Source organism: Anolis carolinensis, unplaced genomic scaffold, assembly GCF_035594765.1.
Source record: "Anolis carolinensis isolate JA03-04 unplaced genomic scaffold, rAnoCar3.1.pri scaffold_9, whole genome shotgun sequence".
Classification (NCBI taxonomy): domain Eukaryota; kingdom Metazoa; phylum Chordata; class Lepidosauria; order Squamata; family Dactyloidae; genus Anolis; species Anolis carolinensis.
In genome coordinates this window covers 14,995-35,299 of record NW_026943820.1, presented here as the reverse complement: position 1 = coordinate 35,299, position 20,305 = coordinate 14,995, and the positions used below count along the sequence as shown (strand labels likewise).

The following is a 20,305-nucleotide window of genomic DNA, read 5'->3' as shown; positions in this document are numbered from 1 at the left end:
CATATCTGTCTTGTTTGCTGTGTCATAATAAAATACATTTTATTTATTACCAACCTCTCTTGATGGCTCAAAGTGAGGTACAACAGATTCAGAAACAAATGAAGATACAATAACTTATGTAGATAAACACATACACATATTCCCTCTTGTAGAGTCTGCTGAATTTTATCTTACAGTTTGTATATTATGTTCAGACTCTAATGTTCTAATGTTTTATGGTGGTTTGTATGTTTATACTATTTTACCTGTTTTACATTGGTTTAATTATGCTGTATTTTATTGTATTTTGGAACTGGGCTTGTCCCCATGTGAGCCGCCCCTCTGGGGAGATGGGAGCGGGATATAAAAATAAAGTTCTTATTATATTATTATTATACACAGACCAATAGGGAATTGACTGATTGTGGCAATAGAATGTAAATCAAAACTCATGATTGACTGGAGCCGAGCAGGCCTGCATTCCGCGTTCCGACACCTGGCCTGGCTCTCGGATCTCTTCCCGGAGGTCATTCCATGCTCTCCTTCTGGGGCCGAAGCAAAGGGCCTCCGGGTGGCGGTTGGAGTAGAGTGGCCGGTTGGAGTAGAGTGGCCGGTTGGAGTAGAGTGGCCGGTTGGAGTAGAGTGGCCGGTTGGAGTAGAGTGGCCGGTTGGAGTAGAGTGGCCGGTTGGAGTAGAGTGGCCGGTTGGAGTAGAGTGGCCGGTTGGAGTAGAGTGGCCGGTTGGAGTAGAGTGGCCGCTCCAGAAACCCTCGGGGGCAGCAGAAGGTGACCCTGGAGGTGACCTGCACCCAAACCATGGAGGGCCTTAAAGGTTAAAGCGAAGACTTTGTACTTTACCAGGAAATGAACTGGCAGCCCGTGGAGTTGTGTTTAATATGGGTGTAATACGATCACTTCTGGATGTTCCTGGAACCAATCTGGCTGCTGCTTTTTGAACTAACAGGAGCTTCCGAACTTGATACAGAGGCAACCCAGTGTCCAGCCTTGAGGTGACCAGCACGTGCACTGACTTCTTCAGGGCCTCTGGCGCATCAGCCGAAGCTGATAGTAAGCCCCCCTGACCTGATAGTAACCCCAACCTCATAGTAAGCTGATAGTAAGTACTCCTGACCTGATCATAAGATGATGATGATGATGATGATGATAGTAAAACTTTATTTATATTCCGCCCTATCTCTCCGAGGGGTGGGAAGGAGGAGGTCTACGTTTTCCCTCCATCTCTTCTCACGTGACGGTTGTGTCCCCATTACATTACTTTGGGACCACTTGAACCACGATGCCTCCATCCTATGGAGTCCTTGGGTTTGTACTTGGGCAGCGGCTACTTAGCCATTTATATCGGAGAGCTCTAGTTTGCAGCCTCCAAGGGCTCCGTTTCTGCCCAATTTCTTATCTGCCCGCTGTCCAGAAGACTGAAGCTCCGGCTCCACGGTTAGAGATAGTAAAGCAAAGGCCTTAGTAGGCAGATGCCGGCCGAAGCGGTGCTTCACGCTGCCCGCTCAGGATTATCCCAGGTCCTGGGCGTCTGGATCGACACCAAGTGGCACCCTTTTCCGTGTCATTAAATGCAAGACATCGTGTACTATCTTCTTGTTTGGAAATCAAGATGCAAGTCGTAGCTCAAGGGCTTGTTCCCAGATCGAGGTGAAACAAGGAAGTTATTTCTTTCGACAACTGCACTGGCGCACAGAGTAATCTAACCCTCTTGCTTCTGGCCAGAATCTGGATGGAGAACAAGGTGTGTCGTGACAATGAATGGGGCCGGGGGGGGGGGGGGGAGGACGCTCACGAGGAAATAAACAAGCCAGCAAGCTCCTTGGAGAGCCTTCGCCAGTTGCAGAACAAATCAACCAAGCTGGAAAGATATTAAAATGCCTCTGTGTCTGTCTAAAACTGAATGTTGTTTGTCTGTTGGCATTGAATGTTTGCCATATAAGTGTTCATTGTGATCCGCCCTGAGTCCCCTTCGGGGTGAGAAAGAAGGGCGGGATATAAATACTGTAAATAAATAAATAAATAATAAACCAAGGCTTGCAAACTGGAAATCTGCAACTGGTGTTTTTCTCTTTTCTGGAGCCGAGCCCTCCAAGACATAAGAGTGACTGCAGTTATATTGCGAAAGTATCGTCGTTCTTTCTGCGTTGCCATCGCAGTTTTGCCTAATTGCACCCTAGCAGTCACGAAAGAGAAGCTCATTGCCTGCAGGTAATTATTTACAGACTCTGAGGTGGAAAAAGCCAGGCCGTGCCTTACGACGGCATCAGCAGGGCAGGCGAAGGACACCTTGGGCTTGACTTTCCTCTTTGTCGGGGAATTGTGCGCCAGTCGGCCGGCCGGAAACTCACCTGCTTGAATCGAGACGATGCGGGTGAGTTTGCAAGAAAACATCAATCCTTTCCAAACAAACACAATGCGGATGGCCAAATCCCCTTGACGTCGCCGACTCCCAGCCAGTTTCCACTGTTTGAAAGGATTTCTTTCCAGAGGAGTCACAATGAGACTTTGTTTATCCAAGGCCCGTTTCTCTGAATGCATAGATCAGCATCAATTAAGTCAGATTATGAAAACACAATGGCCCGTACATGCGTGATGGAAACTCCCTCTCCAGCACAGCGAACAACCAGAGCCCTTAGGGTCGCATGGAGGACGTCCAAGCCCTGTCATTTCCAACTATAATCGGATTAGACACCCAAGGAACACAACCTATATTTAGGCGATGCAGATCTTGGCACAAGGGACGCGCTGTTGTGGTCTCGCAAGTCACTCCAAAGGCTGGCACTGGATCTCTCGCATGTTTTGAACAGACTGAGGCACGGGTTTCGCTTTCATCGCTACAGCTCCCAGGGCACATCCACACTGTAGAATAGATGCAGATTGACACCACTTGAACTGCCATGGCTTGGTGCTATGGGTTCATCGGAGTTGTGGGTTTACAAGCTCTTCAGTGCCGGTGCCTCGCCAAATGGCAACACAGCATTGAACGGTGGCAGCTAAAGCAAGGCCAAACCGCATTCGTTCTGCCATGTAGATGCACAGGTGGAAGGTCCTGGGAATCACAGCCCAAAACAATACCCGTCCAAGCCCTGGCTGTACAAACCTTGCCTGGGTCAGGCCGGCGGTCAACAATCTTGGTTTGCTTTCCGCTTCTCCATGTGGGTGGAGATCCCTCTCGCGATTCCGCCCAGGTGTATTGACTTTCCCCGGCCGACTCTATCAGACAGCCAGGTAGGCTCCTTCAGTGGGACGAAGGCGGCGGCAGCAGAAGCAAGCGAAGGCCGGCGACTCGGAGGGATCTGCAACAGAATGGTCTCAACTGCATTTTATTTATTTATTAATTTATTATTCAAACTTATATGCCGCCACTCCCCTAGGGCTCGAGGCAGCTTACAAGAACAGGCTAAAATCTAACAATTTAAAAACATCTTTTAAAAACATCAATAACAGAAATTAAAAGCCTGAATTCCATTGCCTTCGTCTCTTTAATAATAATAATAATAATAATAATAATAATAATAATAATAATAATAATATTAAGTTTATTTGTATCCCGCCTCCATCTCCCCCGAAGGGGACTCGGGGCGGCTTACAGCAAAATCAAAATACAAACAATGATAAAATATAAAACATGAGGACAAAAACAAAAACCAATAAAAAATATACACAATAAGTTAAAAAACACAACGCAGAATTAAAACATCAGGTTAAAAATAATGAGGTTGCAATAGTGGATAAGTCTCTTTAGCGCTGGCTGGGCCCAGGTCGGATGTCTCCCTCCGTCTCTTAAGAAACTCCAGGCTCCGTTCCAATCAATTCACAGAAAATCACATGGGAAGATCTCGCCTTCTTTCCAAACTCATCTGGATGTGTAAATAGCATGTTATGATTGCCATCCTCTTTCTCTCACCAGGGCCGGCCCTAGGTCACTTCCAAGTGTAAGCAAAGAGTATTTTGACACACACACACACACCCCAACCAATCACTGAAAAATAAAAGGTAGAAGGTAGAGGTGAATAGAATAGATAAAATACCCGGCTTATAGCTTCTCACTCCGTCGCCCCGCCGTTCCTTCTAACCCTCTCCTGGGAGCCCTGGCCATTTGGTCAGAGGGGCAGCCATGGTGGCCAGTGCATCTAGACGCTCCCTTGGGTGGTCAAGGCGACCACTGTGATCTCCCCCACAGTTTGTGTCACAGCGTGAGTGGGCATCCGGTCTCAGCCATGCTTGGTCTAAGACCCTTCCATGGATACCCAAACCCATGGAGGTTTGAGTCCCCTGATATACAATGCATAGTAAAGCGGTGGCTCTCCTATGGTGGGTCGTTCAAACTAGTCAAGAGAGATCCTGAGCATCTGTGAAATGGTGGCAACCTACAAACGGGTGCGGCAAAAGTATGGCTCATTATTTGCAATATTTTCCCGAATATCTTCAGGCCGTGGTTGGTTGAATCCATGGATGAAGAACCTGTGGCTGTATTAACTTCTATATGGCCCAGTGGTGTCCAACCTTTGGTCCTCCAGGCATTCTGGACTTGAGTTCCCATCATTCCTAAGCATTGGACAAATTGACCAAGGCTTCTGGGAGGTGGAAGTATTATTATTATTATTATTATTATTATTATTATTATTATTATTATTATTATTATCATCATCATCATCATCATCATCATCATCATCACTGTATGACACAGCAAACAAGATAGATATGCTGGATTTCGTATCACAAAATCACAAGTAAAAAACTTCCAAGTGTCTAGGACTGTGTGATGTATTTTCAGATGATGCACGCAGATCCCAGTCGGGTGGCCTTTTGCAGTTGGCAGATTATTATTATTATTATTATTATTATTATTATTATTATTATTATTATTATTATTATTTTATTATGACACAGCAAACAAGATAGCTATGCTGGATTTCGTATCACAAAATCACAAGTCGAACACTTCCCAAGTGTCTAGGACTGTGTGATGTATTTTCGGATGATGCGTGCAGATCCCAGCAGGGTGGCCTTTTGCAGTTGACAGAGCGTAATTTTGTCAATGTCTATTGTTTCCAAATGCCGGCTGAGATCTTTTGGCACGGCACCCAATGTGCCCATCACCACCGGGACCACCTGCACTGGTTTTTGCTAGAGTCAGTATTATTATTATTATTATTATTATTATTATTATTATTATTATTATTGGTTTATTTATATCCTGCTTTTTCTCTCCATACAGAGACTCAAAGCGCCTCACTGCTAAAAGCATTTACACACACATATTATTGGACAACATCTCCCAGCATTTCTCACCAATGTGGTTAAGGTGGCTGGGAGCTGCAGTCTGATAACATCTGGAGCGCTGCTCCATCCCTCCCATTGGTTGATGCTGCGTGTAAGTATGTATGTATGTATGTACGTTTTAATGGGAACACCTCACACGCTCTTGTGAAATCTCAGGGCGGAGTATAATATAAGCAATCTAAAGCCAAATGAAAGCCATAAATAACTCAAGAAATATATATTAACCATGACAATATTTGGAACAGCTTGAAAAGCTTCTTTATTATAACATCACAGGCTCAGATCCTTCCTGCAACAGAGTTCCCCAAAGGCTTTAATGAAAAGTCACGCCTTGCGAGAAAGGCAGTGTGGTTGCCGGTTGGGCACCATCCATAGGAAACACCAACCCTCGAGGTTCCATCGCGTTGTGCCGTGACAGTTAAAGTGGGGTCGAACTGCATTCGTTCCTCAGTGTAGACGTATCCTGGGATCACTGTAGCTGCAACAATTTATGGGCAGTTTGGGTGATATTATTATTATTATTATTATTATTATTATTATTATTATTATTATTATGTTTATTTTTATCCTGCTTTTTCTCTCAATACGGAGACTCAAAGCGGCTCACAATTAAAACGTTGCAATATTGCTTAAAAAATACAAATATACAATATTTTATATATTTTTATGCTGAATATGCATGCCCAGTATGGAACACATCTCACCACGTTAAAACAGTGGATGTGGCTCTTAAAGAGACATGCCGCGTTATTACAGGATGTCTAGGCCCCACACCGCTGGACATCTGCCGGGAAGTAGCAGCCAGCAATGAAAGTATATTGTATTATACTATTATACTGCAATATTATTAGTAGTATTATATATATTATTAGTATATTATGCTATTAGTATTCTATATTATATTGTATTATTTTATAAGTTGTAGTGTATATAACATATTGCATTACAACATGTTTAGTATTCTATATAATATACTAGCTGTGCCCGGCCACGCGTTGCTGTGGCAAAGTATGGTGGTATGGGAAATAAAGTATTGAGGAATTGGTGGTAGTTAAGGCAAAGAGTAAAGGTTTTCTCCTGACATTAAGTCCAGTTGTGTCCGACTGCACACTGAAGTGGATTATATGCCAGTGTGGAGTCAAGATAATTCGGTTCAAAGCAGATAATATAAGATTATAAATGGGTTATATAGCTGTGTGGAAAGGCCTTGAGTCTATACTGCCATATAATCCAGTTAAAATCAGATAATCTGTATTTTATAAGCAGTGTGGAAGAGGCCTAAGTAAGGCCTAACTCTGGCTGTCCCCTGGGCTGAGTAGGTTGCTAGGAGACCAAGTGGGCGGAGCTTAGCCTTTGAACTGGCAGCAATTAGCTAAAAACAATTATTCCTCTCCCTCTAATTAGGAATTTATTTTTCTTTTCTTTTTGTTGTATGAACGTAGAGGCATGGATGAGGGGTTGTGCTGCCAAGTTTAGTGTTTCTGGGATGTGTAGTTTTGTTGTTTTATCCTAGGCCGAAATGTCATTACCCTTTTATATATATAGATATTAGTATTATTGTATTACGGTCTTTTTATTTATATTATTATATGGTATTACATTGCACTTTGCCACTAGAATGCAGGTTCGAAGCTATTCAAACTCATCTCACGAAGCAGGAAATGCTCAACGCTCTTCCAAGAGGAATCGGTTGGCTGTTCTTCAAAACAGACTCAAAAGGCATTGACTTTGATGTGTTCGGAGGAAGAAAGGAAGCCTCCTCCTCCTCCGGACACGAGTCCAATTCCATATGAAAGGGGCTCCTTCCATCTGATGACAGAAGATTGGAGATGGAGAAGAGGAAACCCTCCCTCGCACCGCATATAGATAATTCACATCTGGAATTTATTGCCGCGAATGTTTCATTTATCCAGCTACCTCTGATGCTTTCTGACAGCCGAATAATCAAAATTCTCTGGATGGCAAATTGCACGCCTGGAAGCAATCATCGGGATCAAGTCGAACCCATACGTTTAATCTCTTACATTAAACCCATCAACTGCCTTCCTTATTTAAAAACAAAAAAAATAATGGTTTCTTGTATTCTCATTAATTGATTGCAAATGTAAAAGTAAACTACATAAAAACAAACGAAAGGGAAAATCACAAAGTGCCGTTATGTGTGAATTAAAAGCGCAAATTACGCTTCACACTTTCAATATACAATTAATGCCGCAAATTAACTGTGTTTGTTTTTGGCTGATTGGAAGCGTCAGGATCATCAATTAAAACAATAATAGTAATTCATGAGTCTGGGATGGGACCAGAAGCCATGGCCTCAAAGCCGAACACAGACACGCTCTGGACTTTGGCTGCATCTACACTGTCTTTTGAGAAACATGTGTGGCAAGTTTGGTCCAGATCCGAAGTCGGCTGGGTTCAGTGCTGTCTGTTTAAGGGTGAACTACAACTCCCAGAGGAAAAGGTGAGTGAAGCTACTTGGTCCATCCTCCCCCAATCTACCCCCTGACGGAAAGGGGTTCATGGGGATTCTGTGGGCCAAATTTGGTCCAGTTCCGTCACTGCTGGGCGTCGCAGTGGCCTGTGGGAGTCGTAGCGATTGAAAGTACTACAAATCCCATCAGCAATGGGCCATCGTCCCGCCAACAGCACCAGGCCGTAAAGTGCATCATGGGGGTTAAGCGTGCCAAGTTTGGTCCATGTCAGTGATTCCTGGCGGTCACAGTGGCCTGTGAAAGTGGCGGCCAATCAGAAAGCTGGCACATACAAACATTCACTTCTATATATAGATGAATGAACAATACGATATTTAAAAATTAAAAAAAACAATTTTAACCAATATAAACCTATCAGGATTTCAATGGGAAGTGTGGGCCTGCTTCTGCCCAATGAGATAGTCTAGTTAAGTAGGATTGTGGTTGTTGTTGTTGCGTGCCTTCAAGGCATTTCAGACTTTGGGCGAGCCCAAGTCTCCAACTGAGGGCAGGGGCCAGGTCAATGACCCTGGAGGGCCGCACCCGGCCCCCTGATGTAGATGCAGACAAGACGCATTCTGAGATGCAGAAACACACATTCCCTGCGCCATAGAAGAAGGTCCAGGTCGTGAGAGACCCAGAAAGAGTTAACCCCACGCAATGCCTCCAGATCAAAGACCCTTATCAGTCCCATCAAAGGCTTCCCAGACGGAGCAGGAGTATCCCGAGCTGCGCCAGAGATGAAGGAGAGAAGACGGGGGTCGGGATTGTTCTAATTGTGTATTCATATGGTACGTTGTATGTTTCAATTGTGGCTGTAGACCACCTTGAGTCTTCGGAGAAAGGCAACATAGACATTTCCCAAATGCAGTAGAGTCTCACTTATCCAAGCCAAACGGGCCGGCAGAATCTTGGATGAGCAAATATCTTGGATAATAAGGAGGGATTAAGGAAAAGCTTATTAAACATCAAATTATTTATTTTATTTTATTTCTTTCCCTCCCTTCTCACCCGAAGGGACTCAGGGCGGCTCACAGTCTGGCAAAAATTCAATGCCAATATACAATAAAAAAGTATAAAACATAAGCAATTAAAACAATTGGATAATTTAACAAAATACAATAAATACATTTAAAACAATAGAATATAAAATACTTCAACCATTAGGTTATGATTTTAAAAATTAAGCACCAAAACATCATGTTATACAACAAATTTGACAGAAAAAGTAGTTCAATACACAGTAATGTTATGTTGTAATTACTGTATTTACGAATTTAGCACCCAAATATCACAATATATTGAAAACATTGACTACAAAAATGGCTTGGATAGTCCAGAACCTTGGATAAGCGAGTCTTGAATAAGTGAGACTCTACTGTAAATAAATAGTCAAAATGGAGTCAGATCAATAGGAAGCAATGAGGAATGTTGCGATAAAGCAGGAATGAGAATGTTCTAATTGCCAAACTGTGTCACTTCTCTTTTTTTTATTTCCCAATAATGTTTATGAAACATTTACTATTAAAGTTTGAGACTGGGGGGGGCGGTGTGTAGGGGCGCATGTTAAACCAAAAGGTCACATGTTCGAATCCGGGGAGTGGGGTGAGCTCCTGCTGTTAGCCCCAGCTTCTGCCAACCTAGCAGTTCGAAAGCATGCAAATGTGAGTAGATCAATAGGTACTGCTCCTATTGGCGGGAAGGTAACATTGGCGCTCCATGCCAATAATAATAATACCCTAGAGTGTCACTTATCCAAGACTCGCTTTTTCCAAGGTTCTAGATTATCCAACGCAATTTTGTAGTCAATGTTTTCAATACATCGTGATATTTTGGTGCTAAATTCATAAATACAGTAATTACTACATAGCATTACTGCGTATTGAACTACTTTTTCTGTCAAAATGATGTTTTGGTGCTTAATTTGTAAAATCCTTACCTAATTTGATGTTTAATAGCCTTTTCCTTACTCTCTCCTTATTATCCAACATATTCGCTCATCCAACGTTCTGCCGGCCCGTTTATGTTGGATAAGTGAGACTCTACTGTAGTAATAATAATGCCCTATCCCATACGAAACCTCGAGCGGCGCAACACCGCCACCCAGCGGCTCGAGGGGGAACCGGTTCGTGGCGCGTGGGAATGGGAATCCCCGGCCTAGTTGTACGGAAGCCGCGCCTCAGGAGTGCGCCATCTTGTTGTAGGTCGATGTGCATTTGCTACGGACGCCGATGAGGGTCCGAAAGGCCTCCGAAGCCTCCGGAGCCGGCAAGGAAGCGCCCTGCCCACAGGGGAGGAGCCGCCATGGGCCGAGGGGGCGGAGCGTCTGCCAAGCTTCGGGAGGGAAAAAGGAACTTTTGGCGGTGGCTTTTGGGCTGAAGACGGGTTGGTTGCGAGGTTAGAGCTCGGTTTTGGGTTTGGGGCCAATGGCGAGCCTGGGACTGGAAGCGGGAGCCTGGGCTGCGTCTGCACGGTGGAGTTAGTGCGGGTTGGCGCCACTTTAGCGCCGTGGGACCCTGGGAGGTGCGGGCGAGGCCGAAGACCTTCCGGAACTACAGCTCCCAGGGTCCCTTCGCATCGCGTCAGGCGCTCGAGGCGGTGCCAAGCCGCATTAACTCTGCCGTGTAGACGCACGCCTTGACCCGGATTGGGCCCCCTGGTGGAGCTCTGTGTCTCTCCAGCCAGGTTTGCATTTCGGTCCTTTCATCGTTCTATTTTATTTTTTATTTTCTATTTTTAATTCCATTCATTGTATTTTCTGTTTTCATTTTGTTCTTTGCTTTTCATTTTTGTTTCCTATTTTTATTTTATTTTCTACTTTCCATTTTAATGTTTCTATTTTTATTTTCCATTTTATTTCTTTTTTTCTATTTTTAATTCAATGTTATGTCATTATTTTCTAGTTTCGTTTCTGCTTCCTTGTTTTTATTTTCCATTTTTCGTTTTTGTTATAATAATAATAATAATAATAATAATAATAATAATAATAATAATAATAATAATAAAAAATTATTTTTGTCTCCCCGCCAGGCTCACACGGGGAACAAGCCCAATATAATCACATAAAATCATAAAATAACAATTTAGACATCAGACAAAACAATTTAAAAACAATTTAAACACGTTATAGTTAAAATTGACATTGTTGAAATGTTAAACAATCATAATTATTTTTCCTATTTTATCTTCCATTCCATTTCATTCCAACCCAAGATTTTATCATTATATTTTTTGTATGTGATTTTTTATGACTTGTTTTTATTGCTGATTGATTGTTTTATTGCTCTGTTTTTATATTGTTGATGTTCCGGGCTTGGCCCCATGTAAGCCGCCCCGAGTCCCTTTGGGGAGATGGAGTATAAAAATAAAATTATTATTTTATTATGACACAGCAATCAAATTAGATATGCTGGATTTTGTATCACAAAACCACAAGTCAAACACTTCCCAAGTGTCTAGGACTGTGTCATGTATTATTATTATTATTATTATTATTATTATTATTATTATTATTATTATTGTATGACACAGCAAACAAGATAGATATGCCGGATTTCGTTTCACAAAATCACAAGTCAAACACTTCCCAAGTGTCTAGGACTGTGTCATGTATTATTATTATTAATATTATTATTATTTGTATGACATAGCAAACAAGATAGATGTGCTGGATTTCGTTTCACACAATCACAAGTCGAACACTTCCCAAGTGTCTAGGACTGTGTCATGTATTATTATTATTATTATTTATTGTATGACACAGCAAACAAGATAGACGTTCTGGATTTCGTATCACAAAATCACAAGTCGAACACTTCCCAAGTGTCTAGGACTGTGTCATGTATTATTATTATTGTTGTTGTTGTTGTTGTATGACACAGCAAACAAGATAGATATGCTGGATTTCGTTTCACAAAACCACAAGTCAAACACTTCCCAAGTGTCTAGGACTGTGTATTATTATTATTATTATTATTATTATTATTATTATTATTATTATTATTGTATGACACAGCAAACAAGATAGATATGCTGGATTTCATTTCACAAAACCACATGTCAAACACTTCCCAAGTGTCTAGGACTGTGTATTATTATTATTATTATTATTATTATTATTATTATTGTATGACACAGCAAACAAGATAGATATGCCGGATTTCGTTTTACAAAACCACAAGTCAAACACTTCCTAAGTGTCTAGGACTGTGTATTATTATTATTATTATTATTATTATTATTATTATTATTGTATGACACAGCAAACAAGATAGATATGCTGGATTTCATTTCACAAAACCACATGTCAAACACTTCCCAAGTGTCTAGGACTGTGTATTATTATTATTATTATTATTATTATTATTATTATTATTATTATTATTATTGTTGTTGTATGACACAGCAAACAAGATAGATATGCCGGATTTCGTTTCACAAAACCACAAGTCAAACACTTCCTAAGTGTCTAGGACTGTGTATTATTATTATTATTATTATTATTATTATTATTATTATTGTATGACACAGCAAACAAGATAGATATGCCGGATTTCGTTTTACAAAACCACAAGTCAAACACTTCCTAAGTGTCTAGGACTGTGTATTATTATTATTATTATTATTATTATTATTATTGTATGACACAGCAAACAAGATAGATATGCTGGATTTCGTTTCACAAAACCACAAGTCAAACACTTCCCAAGTGTCTAGGACTGTGTATTATTATTATTATTATTATTATTATTATTATTATTATTATTATTATTATTATTATTATTGTATGACACAGCAAACAAGATAGATATGCTGGATTTCATTTCACAAAACCACATGTCAAACACTTCCCAAGTGTCTAGGACTGTGTATTATTATTATTATTATTATTATTATTGTATGACACAGCAAACAAGATAGATATGCCGGATTTCGTTTCACACAATCCCAAGTCGAACACTTCCCAAGTGTCTAGGACTGTGTGATGTACTTTTAGATGATGTGTGCAGATCCCAGTAAGGTGGCCTTTTGCAGTTGGCAGATTGTGATTTTGTCAATGTCTATTGTTTCCAAATGCCGGCTGAGATCTTTTGGCACGGCACCCAATGTGCCGATCATTATTATTATTATTATTATTATTATTATTATTTTCTACTCTTAACTCAATGTCCTTTTATTTCCTGTTTTCCTTTTAATCCGACTCTTTGCAGGTGGAGAACGGTGTGCGGTTGTCATTGGGCATGGGCCAACTTGGGCCCTCCCGTTGTGGTGTTTTGGACTCCAACTCCCATCATTCCTGGCCTCAGGCCCCTTCCTTTTCCCCCCCCAGCCGCTTAAGCTTAAGCGGCTGAGGGGGAAAAGGAAGGGGCCTGAGGCCAGGAATGATGGGAGTTGGAGTCCAAAACACCACAACGGGAGGGCCCAAGTTGGCCCATGCCTGGTTGTTATGTAAGGACCCCCTTTTTCTTGCAGGCGTTCGGAGGCCGAGGGCTGACATGGAGGAAGAGCGTCCCGCCCGAGAGACAGCCGTCATCACCGGGGGATCCGGATACTTTGGCTTCCGGTCAGTCTCTTCACGCGAGTATCCTGGACCCAGGAATTGTGGGAGTTGAAGTCCAAAACGTCTGGAGGGAGGGCCCAAGTTGGTCCTCCAACACAACTCCAACCCATTTATAATCTTACTAGCTGTGCCCGGCCACGCATTGCTCTATGCTTCTATTATTATTATTATTATTATTATTATTATTATTATTATTATTATTATCATCATCATCATCTTCATCATCATCATTATTATGTAGAGGCTGGCCATCTGTCAGGAGTGCTTGGATTGTGTCCTCCTGCATGGTAGAAGGAATACCACCACTACCTCAACAATTTCTCACCAACACCACCAGACTTTGCCACAGCAACGTATGGCCGGGCACAGCTAGTACTATATAAGTCATTAAAATGCTACATACATCAATGGCAAGATGCACCCTTAAAATACTTTGTAAAATACTATGTGAACTACGCTCTTGCATAGTTAAAACCAATTAAAATTCAGTATTGTAACTTGAGCAAGAAACTCTTTGGATGTTTACAACCGCACTATGATGATGATGCAAAAGCATCCCAAGAAGAGTCGACTGCAAAATCGGAAGTTAATTTCGCTTGGGTTTTGGGTGCTGCCAGGACAGAAGGAGACACTTTATGTGTAACTAACCACCGGTGTGGGCAAGTCCATTACGTTTACAGTAGAGTTGCACTTATCCAACATAAACGGGCTGGCAGAACGTTGGATAAGCGAATATATTGGATAATAAGGAGAGATTAAGGAAAAGCCTGTTAAACATCAAATTAGGTTATGATTTTACAAATTAAGCACCAAAACATCATGCTATACAACAAATTTGACAGAAAAAGTAGTTCATTACAAATAAATGCTATGTAGTAATGACTGTATTTACAAATTTAGCACCAAAACATCACGATGTATTGAAAACATTGACTACAAAAATGCGTTGGATAATCCGGAACGTTGGATAAGTGAGACTCTACTGTATTTAGTTTCCAGCTATTCCTGTAGTGCTGGTTGTGTTTTAATCTATAATTTGTTTTATTGTGGTTTGATTGTCTCATTATCTTTTGATTGTTATTGTTGACGATGTCTATTTCCTTTTTGTCCTAATGTACCTGTATGTTTTCTACTTTGTTGTTTGCTGGGGGAGGATGGTGGGATATAAATTTATTTATTTATTTATTTATTTATTTCGTGTCAAAAGCTTTGCATAATAAATAAGTTTAAAAGTGATAAAATAAAGGAATCACAAACAGCTAAATAGTTTTGGACCAAAAGCGGGCAACAGCAATCGCATTGTCCGTAGCTTTAATCAACTCCTCCTCCATGCATGAGGCAGGGCATTGTGGGCAAGCAGACATATGAGGAGTTGTAAATTATAAATTAATAAATGATGATGATGATCCGGGTCCCTCCCGTTGTGTTGCAGGCTGGGCTGTGCGCTCGCCAGCCAGGGCCTGGACGTGGTCCTCTTTGACGCCTCGGAGCCCCCCCGGCCGCTGCCCGAAGGCGTGCGTTTCGTGCGCGGCGACGTGCGCGACCCCTCTGAGGTGGAGCGGGCACTCCGAGGGGCCACCTGCGTCTTCCACGCCGCGTCCTTCGGGATGTCCGGGCGGGAGCAGCTCAACCGGAAGCGCATCGAGGCCGTGAACGTGGGCGGGACGCGCAACGTGCTGCGGGCGGCGCGGGCGGCGGGGGTCCGGCGGCTGGTGTACACCAGCACCTACAACGTGGTCTTCGGGGGGCAGGTGGTCCGAGGCGGGGACGAGTCCTGGCCGTACCTGCCCCTGCGCCTGCACCCCGACCACTACTCCCGCACCAAGGCCCTGGCCGAGATGGCGGTGCTGGGGGCCGACGGGGCCGGCCGGGAGCCCTTGCGCACCTGCGCCTTGCGGCCGGCCGGCATCTACGGCCCCGGGGAGCAGAGGCACCTGCCCAGGATTGTCCGCTACGTCGAGCGGGGCTGGTTCCGGTTCGTGTACGGAGACCCCGAGAGCCGGGTGGACTTTGTGCACGTGGACAACCTGGTGCAGGCGCACCTCTTGGCCGCGGAGGCGCTGGGGCCCGGCAAGGCCCACCGGGCAGCCGGGCAGGCGTACTTCATTTCCGACGGCCGGCCGGTCAACAACTTTGAGTTTTTCCGTCCGCTGGTGGAAGGCCTGGGCTACCCGTTCCCGGCGCTGCGCCTGCCCCTCGGCCTGGTCTACTTCCTGGCCTTCCTGACGGAGATGCTGCACCGGGCGGTGGGGCGCCTGTGCGACTTCCAGCCCCTGCTCACGCGCACCGAGGTCTACAAGACCGGCGTGACCCACTACTTCAGCACAGAGAAGGCCCGGAGGGAGCTGGGCTACGAGCCCCGGCAGCACGGCCTCGAGGACGTGGTCCGGTGGTTCCGCTCCCGCGGCCACGGGCGGAGGGCGGGCGGGGGGGCTGCCCCAAGGCGCTGGCACCGGTGCGCGGCGGCGCTGCTGCGGCTCGCTGCTGCGATCATCCTTATGATTATCACATATTGTATATTCAGATAATATTAATAATATTATTTTGTAATACAATACAATACTAATCATACAATATAATAATGTTAATTATATACAGTAGATCAGGGGTCCTCAAACTTTTAAAGCAGAGGCCGGTCCACCATCCTTCAGACTGTTGAGGGGCCGAATTATCATTTGGAAAAAAAAATTCCTATGCACACTGCAAATGTTTTATTTGTAGTGCAAAAAAAGAAAACCCCAACAATGAAAGAACAATACAATATTTAAAAATGAAAACAATTTTAACCGACATAAGCCTATCAGGATTTCAATGGGAAGTGTGGGCCTGCTTCTGGCCAATGAGATAGTCAAGTTGATTAGGATTGTGGTTGTTGTGTGCCTTCAAGTCATTTCAGACTTTGGGTGAGCCTAAGTCAAAAATTATTTATTCATTTACTACATTTATTTACTACATTTATATCCCGCCCTTCTCACCCCGAAGGGGACTTGGAGCACCTGTATGTACATACAATATATAATAATAAATAATAATAAGTTTATTTGTATCCCGCCTCCATCTCCCCCGAAGGGGACTTGGGGCGGCTTATATTATTAGCATAGCACAATATTAGCATTATAAATAATAATAATAATAATAATAATAATAATAATAATAATAATAATAATAAACTTTATATACCGCCCTATCTCCCGGATGGCACTCAGGGCGGTTTCCAATCATAAAAACAACACAAACATTACATAGCAACATAATAACACATTATTAAGCAAAGTAAAAATACAATTATAGAAATAAATAACGCTGACATGACCCGATCAAAGGGATACCACTATATACTATACAACTATACTGTAATATTATATGTAATATACAAATGTATATTTGTATTACAAATGTATTATATGTAATTGACAGCAGTGTGTGCGAAAAAGACCTTGGAGTCCTTGTGGACAACAAGTTAAACATGAGCCAACAATGTGATGCGGCAGCTAAAAAAGCCAATGGGATTCTGTCCTGCATCAATAGGGGAATAGCGTCTAGATCCAGGGAAGTCCTGCTCCCCCTCTTTCTATTCTGCCTTGGTCAGACCACACCTGGAATCACACTGGGTCCAATTTTGGGCACCGCAGTTGAAGGGAGATGTTGACAAGCTGGAAAGCATCCAGAGGAGGGCGACTAAAATGATGAAGGGTCTGGAGAACAAGCCCTATGAGGAGCGGCTTAAAGAGCTGGGCATGTTTAGCCTGCAGAAGAGAAGGCTGAGAGGAGACATGAGAGCCATGGACAAATACGTGAAGGGAAGTCAAAGGGAGGAGGGAGGGAGCTTGTTTTCTGCTGCCCTGCAGACTAGGACGCAAGGGAACAATGGCTTCAAAGGACAGGAAAGGAGATTCCACCTGAACATCAGGAAGAACTTCCTCACTGTGAGAAGGGCTGTTCGGCAGTGGAACTCTCTCCCCGGGGCCGTGGTGGAGGCTCCTTCCTTGGAGGCTTTTAAGCAGAGGCTGGATGGCCATCTGTCGGGGTGCTTTGAATGCGATTTCCTGCCTCTTAGCAGGGGGTTGGACTGGATGGCCCATGTGGTCTCTTCCAACTCTACTATTCTATGATTCTATGATTCTATGTAATATGTAACATATAATTAATATTATTATATGGTATTATTAGTATTATATTGTACAACATGATAATATTATTAACAATATTATATGTATATACAATATATTATTAAAACTGATATAAAAATATATTATAAAACTGAGGGCAGGGGCCAGGTCAATGACCTTGGAGGGCCTTAGTTTGGGGACCCCTGCAGTAGAGTCTCACTTATCTATGTTAATTTTATCAATATTTGTATGTATGTATTTTTATCCTTTACAATTTTATCTTGTAAATCGCCTAGAGCATCTTGGATGGAGGGCGATTAATAAGTAATTAAATGATGATGATGATTTATCCAAGCTAAAGGGGCCGGCAGAAGCTTGGATAAGCGAATATGTTCGATAAGAAAGAGGGATTAAGGAAAAGCCTATTAAACATCCAATTAGGTTATGATGTTACAAATTAAGCGCCAAAACATCATGCTATACAACAAATTTGACAGAAAACGTAGTTCAATACGCAGTAATGTTATGTTGTAATTACTGTATTTACGAATTTAGCACCAAAATATCATGATATATTGAAAACATTGACTACAAAAATGGCTTGGGTTATCCAGAACCTTGGATAAGCAAGTCTTGGATAAGTGAGACTCTACTGTATTATATATTACATGTATATATAATATAGAGATATAATACAATATGGTAATTTATTGCCAGTATTGTGCTATGCTAATATAATATTGTATGTACATTTAATTTGTAAGCTGCTCTGAGTCCCCTTCAGGGCGAGAAGGGCGGGATATAAATGTATGTAAATAAATAAATCAATAAATGATGCTTTGGCGATGGCCATTTGCATAGTACGGACCCATTGAGATGGGTGCCTATGGCTGTTTGGCTTTATCATCAGCTGTGATAACAATAAAAGGCTTGTTTTATTGCTCTCTTGGAATTCGTTATGACTGTTTTTATCCATGTTGATGTTTTATTGTTGGCTGATTTGTTTATTGTTTTTGTTTTGATTTTGTGCTGTTGTGTCCGGGCATGGCCCCATGTAAGCCGCCCCGAGTCCCTTCGGAGAGATGGAGCGGGGTATAAGAATAAAGTTGTTGTTATTATTATTATTATTATTATTATTATTATTATTATTATTATTCATTCTCTCCTTTACTTCCCCTCCGGGCCAGTCCCCAACAGTATAACTTAAAATATTCACAGAAAATAATCCTTAAAATATTTGCAAATATATTACAGAAATCATCAAAATAAAATATTCTCAGAAATATTTGGGGGGGGGAATATAAAAAATATCAGCAGAAATATTCTCAAAAATTAAAACGTGCAAATATATTCACAAAAAAATTATTAAAATAATCTAAAATATTCACAAAAAGAATAAAATGATTATTTCTATTAAATGCAATATTCGTAATGTTATAGCAGTATAGTGGTATGGTACAATGTAGTCATATATGATACCAGAGGGAGGGAGGGGGAGGTGAGCAGCACTCTCTCCTGACGTTTCGCCTGCACCTAAAGAGAGGATGAGGTCAGTTGGAAACTAGGCATTCATGGGGCTAGATATCGCATCTAAACCTTCCACTGAGGTTTGTGGGAACTGGCCTTTGCTTCGGGAGCTCTCGTTCGCCCTCATCAGAGACCACGGAACCACGATGACGCCGGACCTGGACCACGCTCCGCACACTGGGAATACCGGCACGGCATCTATGGCCCGGTACGTACTCCCAGAGCGGCGCCATGGGGACGCTCAGCTTCTACTCCTCCGTTTCCGGCATCTATGATCTATACAGACTCCTAGAGCGGCACCATGGGGACGCTCAGTTTCCTCTCTTCCGTTTCCGGCATCTATGGTCCGGTACATAATCCGTTTCCGGCATCCATGATATATACAGACCCCTAGAGCGGCGCCATGGGGACGCTCAGCTTCCACTCTTCCGTTTTCGGCATCTATGGTCCGGTACATAATCATAGAGCGCGGCCATGGGGACGCTCAGCTTCCTCTCTTCCGTTTCCGGCATCTATGGTCCGGTACATAATCCGTTTCCGGCATCCATGATATATACAGACTCCTAGAGCGGCGCCATGGGGACGCTCAGCTTCCTCTCTTCCGTTTCCGGCATCTATGGTCCGGTACATAATCCGTTTCCGGCATCCATGATATATACAGACTCCTAGAGCGGCACCATGGGGACGCTCAGCTTCCTCTCTTCCGTTTCCGGCATCTATGGTCCGGTACATAATCCGTTTCCGGCATCCATGATATATACAGACTCCTAGAGCGGCGCCATGGGGACGCTCAGCTTCCTCTCTTCCGTTTCCGGCATCTATGGTCCGGTACATAATCCGTTTCCGGCATCCATGATATATACAGACTCCTAGAGCGGCGCCATGGGGACGCTCAGCTTCCTCTCTTCCGTTTCCGGCATCTATGGTCCGGTACATAATCCGTTTCCGGCATCCATGATATATACAGTCTCCTAGAGCGGCGCCATGGGGACGCTCAGCTTCCGCTTCTCCGTTTCCGGCATCTATGATCATACATACTCCTAGAGCGGCGCCATGGGGAAGCCCAGCTTCCGCTCCTCCGTTTCCGGCATCTATGATCCGGTAGATATTCCTAGAGCAGCCCTATGGAAACGTTCTAGCATTCAGACGTCTGTGGTTCCTGCGTGTGGCCCCGCCTTCTTTTCCGAGGGAGGGGGAGGGAGGGAGGAGGCGCCGCTCTCTGTCTCCCTCCGGTGGCGAAAGGCGCGCATTGCGGGCGGAGGGAGAGTGAATGGGGAAGAAGCCGCTGTGTGTGTTTGTCTCCATCCAGTGGCGAAATGCGCGCATTGCGGGCGGACTGGAAAATTCCCCGCG

At 43.2% G+C, this 20,305-nt stretch overlaps 1 protein-coding gene and 1 long non-coding RNA gene across 3 annotated transcripts; both read left to right on the top strand.

The window, feature by feature from the left end:
• Positions 1–1,780: 1,780 nt before the first annotated feature.
• Positions 1,781–8,159, top strand: LOC134293684 (uncharacterized). The gene is made up of 3 exons (XR_010000640.1): positions 1,781–3,305; positions 5,218–5,373; positions 6,900–8,159. It is a non-coding gene; the product is annotated as an uncharacterized LOC134293684 (long non-coding RNA).
• Positions 8,160–9,948: 1,789 nt separating this feature from the next.
• On the top strand, positions 9,949–18,377 carry sdr42e1 (short chain dehydrogenase/reductase family 42E, member 1). Of its 2 annotated transcripts, none has more exons than XM_062961998.1 (3): positions 9,949–10,153; positions 13,229–13,319; positions 14,749–18,377. In XM_062961998.1, exons 1-3 carry the CDS (start codon positions 9,988–9,990, stop codon positions 15,842–15,844), a joined length of 1,353 nt encoding a protein of 450 aa, XP_062818068.1. In that variant the 5' UTR covers positions 9,949–9,987; the 3' UTR covers positions 15,845–18,377. The 2 variants fall into 2 exon arrangements, with proteins under 2 accessions (XP_062818068.1, XP_062818069.1); XM_062961999.1 differs by having other exon boundaries at positions 10,061–10,441.
• The last annotated feature ends 1,928 nt before the right edge of the window (positions 18,378–20,305 follow it).

Bases quoted from the DNA above. Each gene is read 5' to 3' on its own strand.
- sdr42e1 (XM_062961998.1), top strand. From the start codon at position 9,988: ATGAGGGTCCGAAAGGCCTCCGAAGCCTCCGGAGCCGGCAAGGAAGCG. The intron at 10,154-13,228 runs GTTAGAGCTCGG...TTTTTCTTGCAG, and splicing joins GAAGACGGGTTGGTTGCGAG to GCGTTCGGAGGCCGAGGGCT. The intron at 13,320-14,748 runs GTCAGTCTCTTC...GTTGTGTTGCAG, and splicing joins TCCGGATACTTTGGCTTCCG to GCTGGGCTGTGCGCTCGCCA.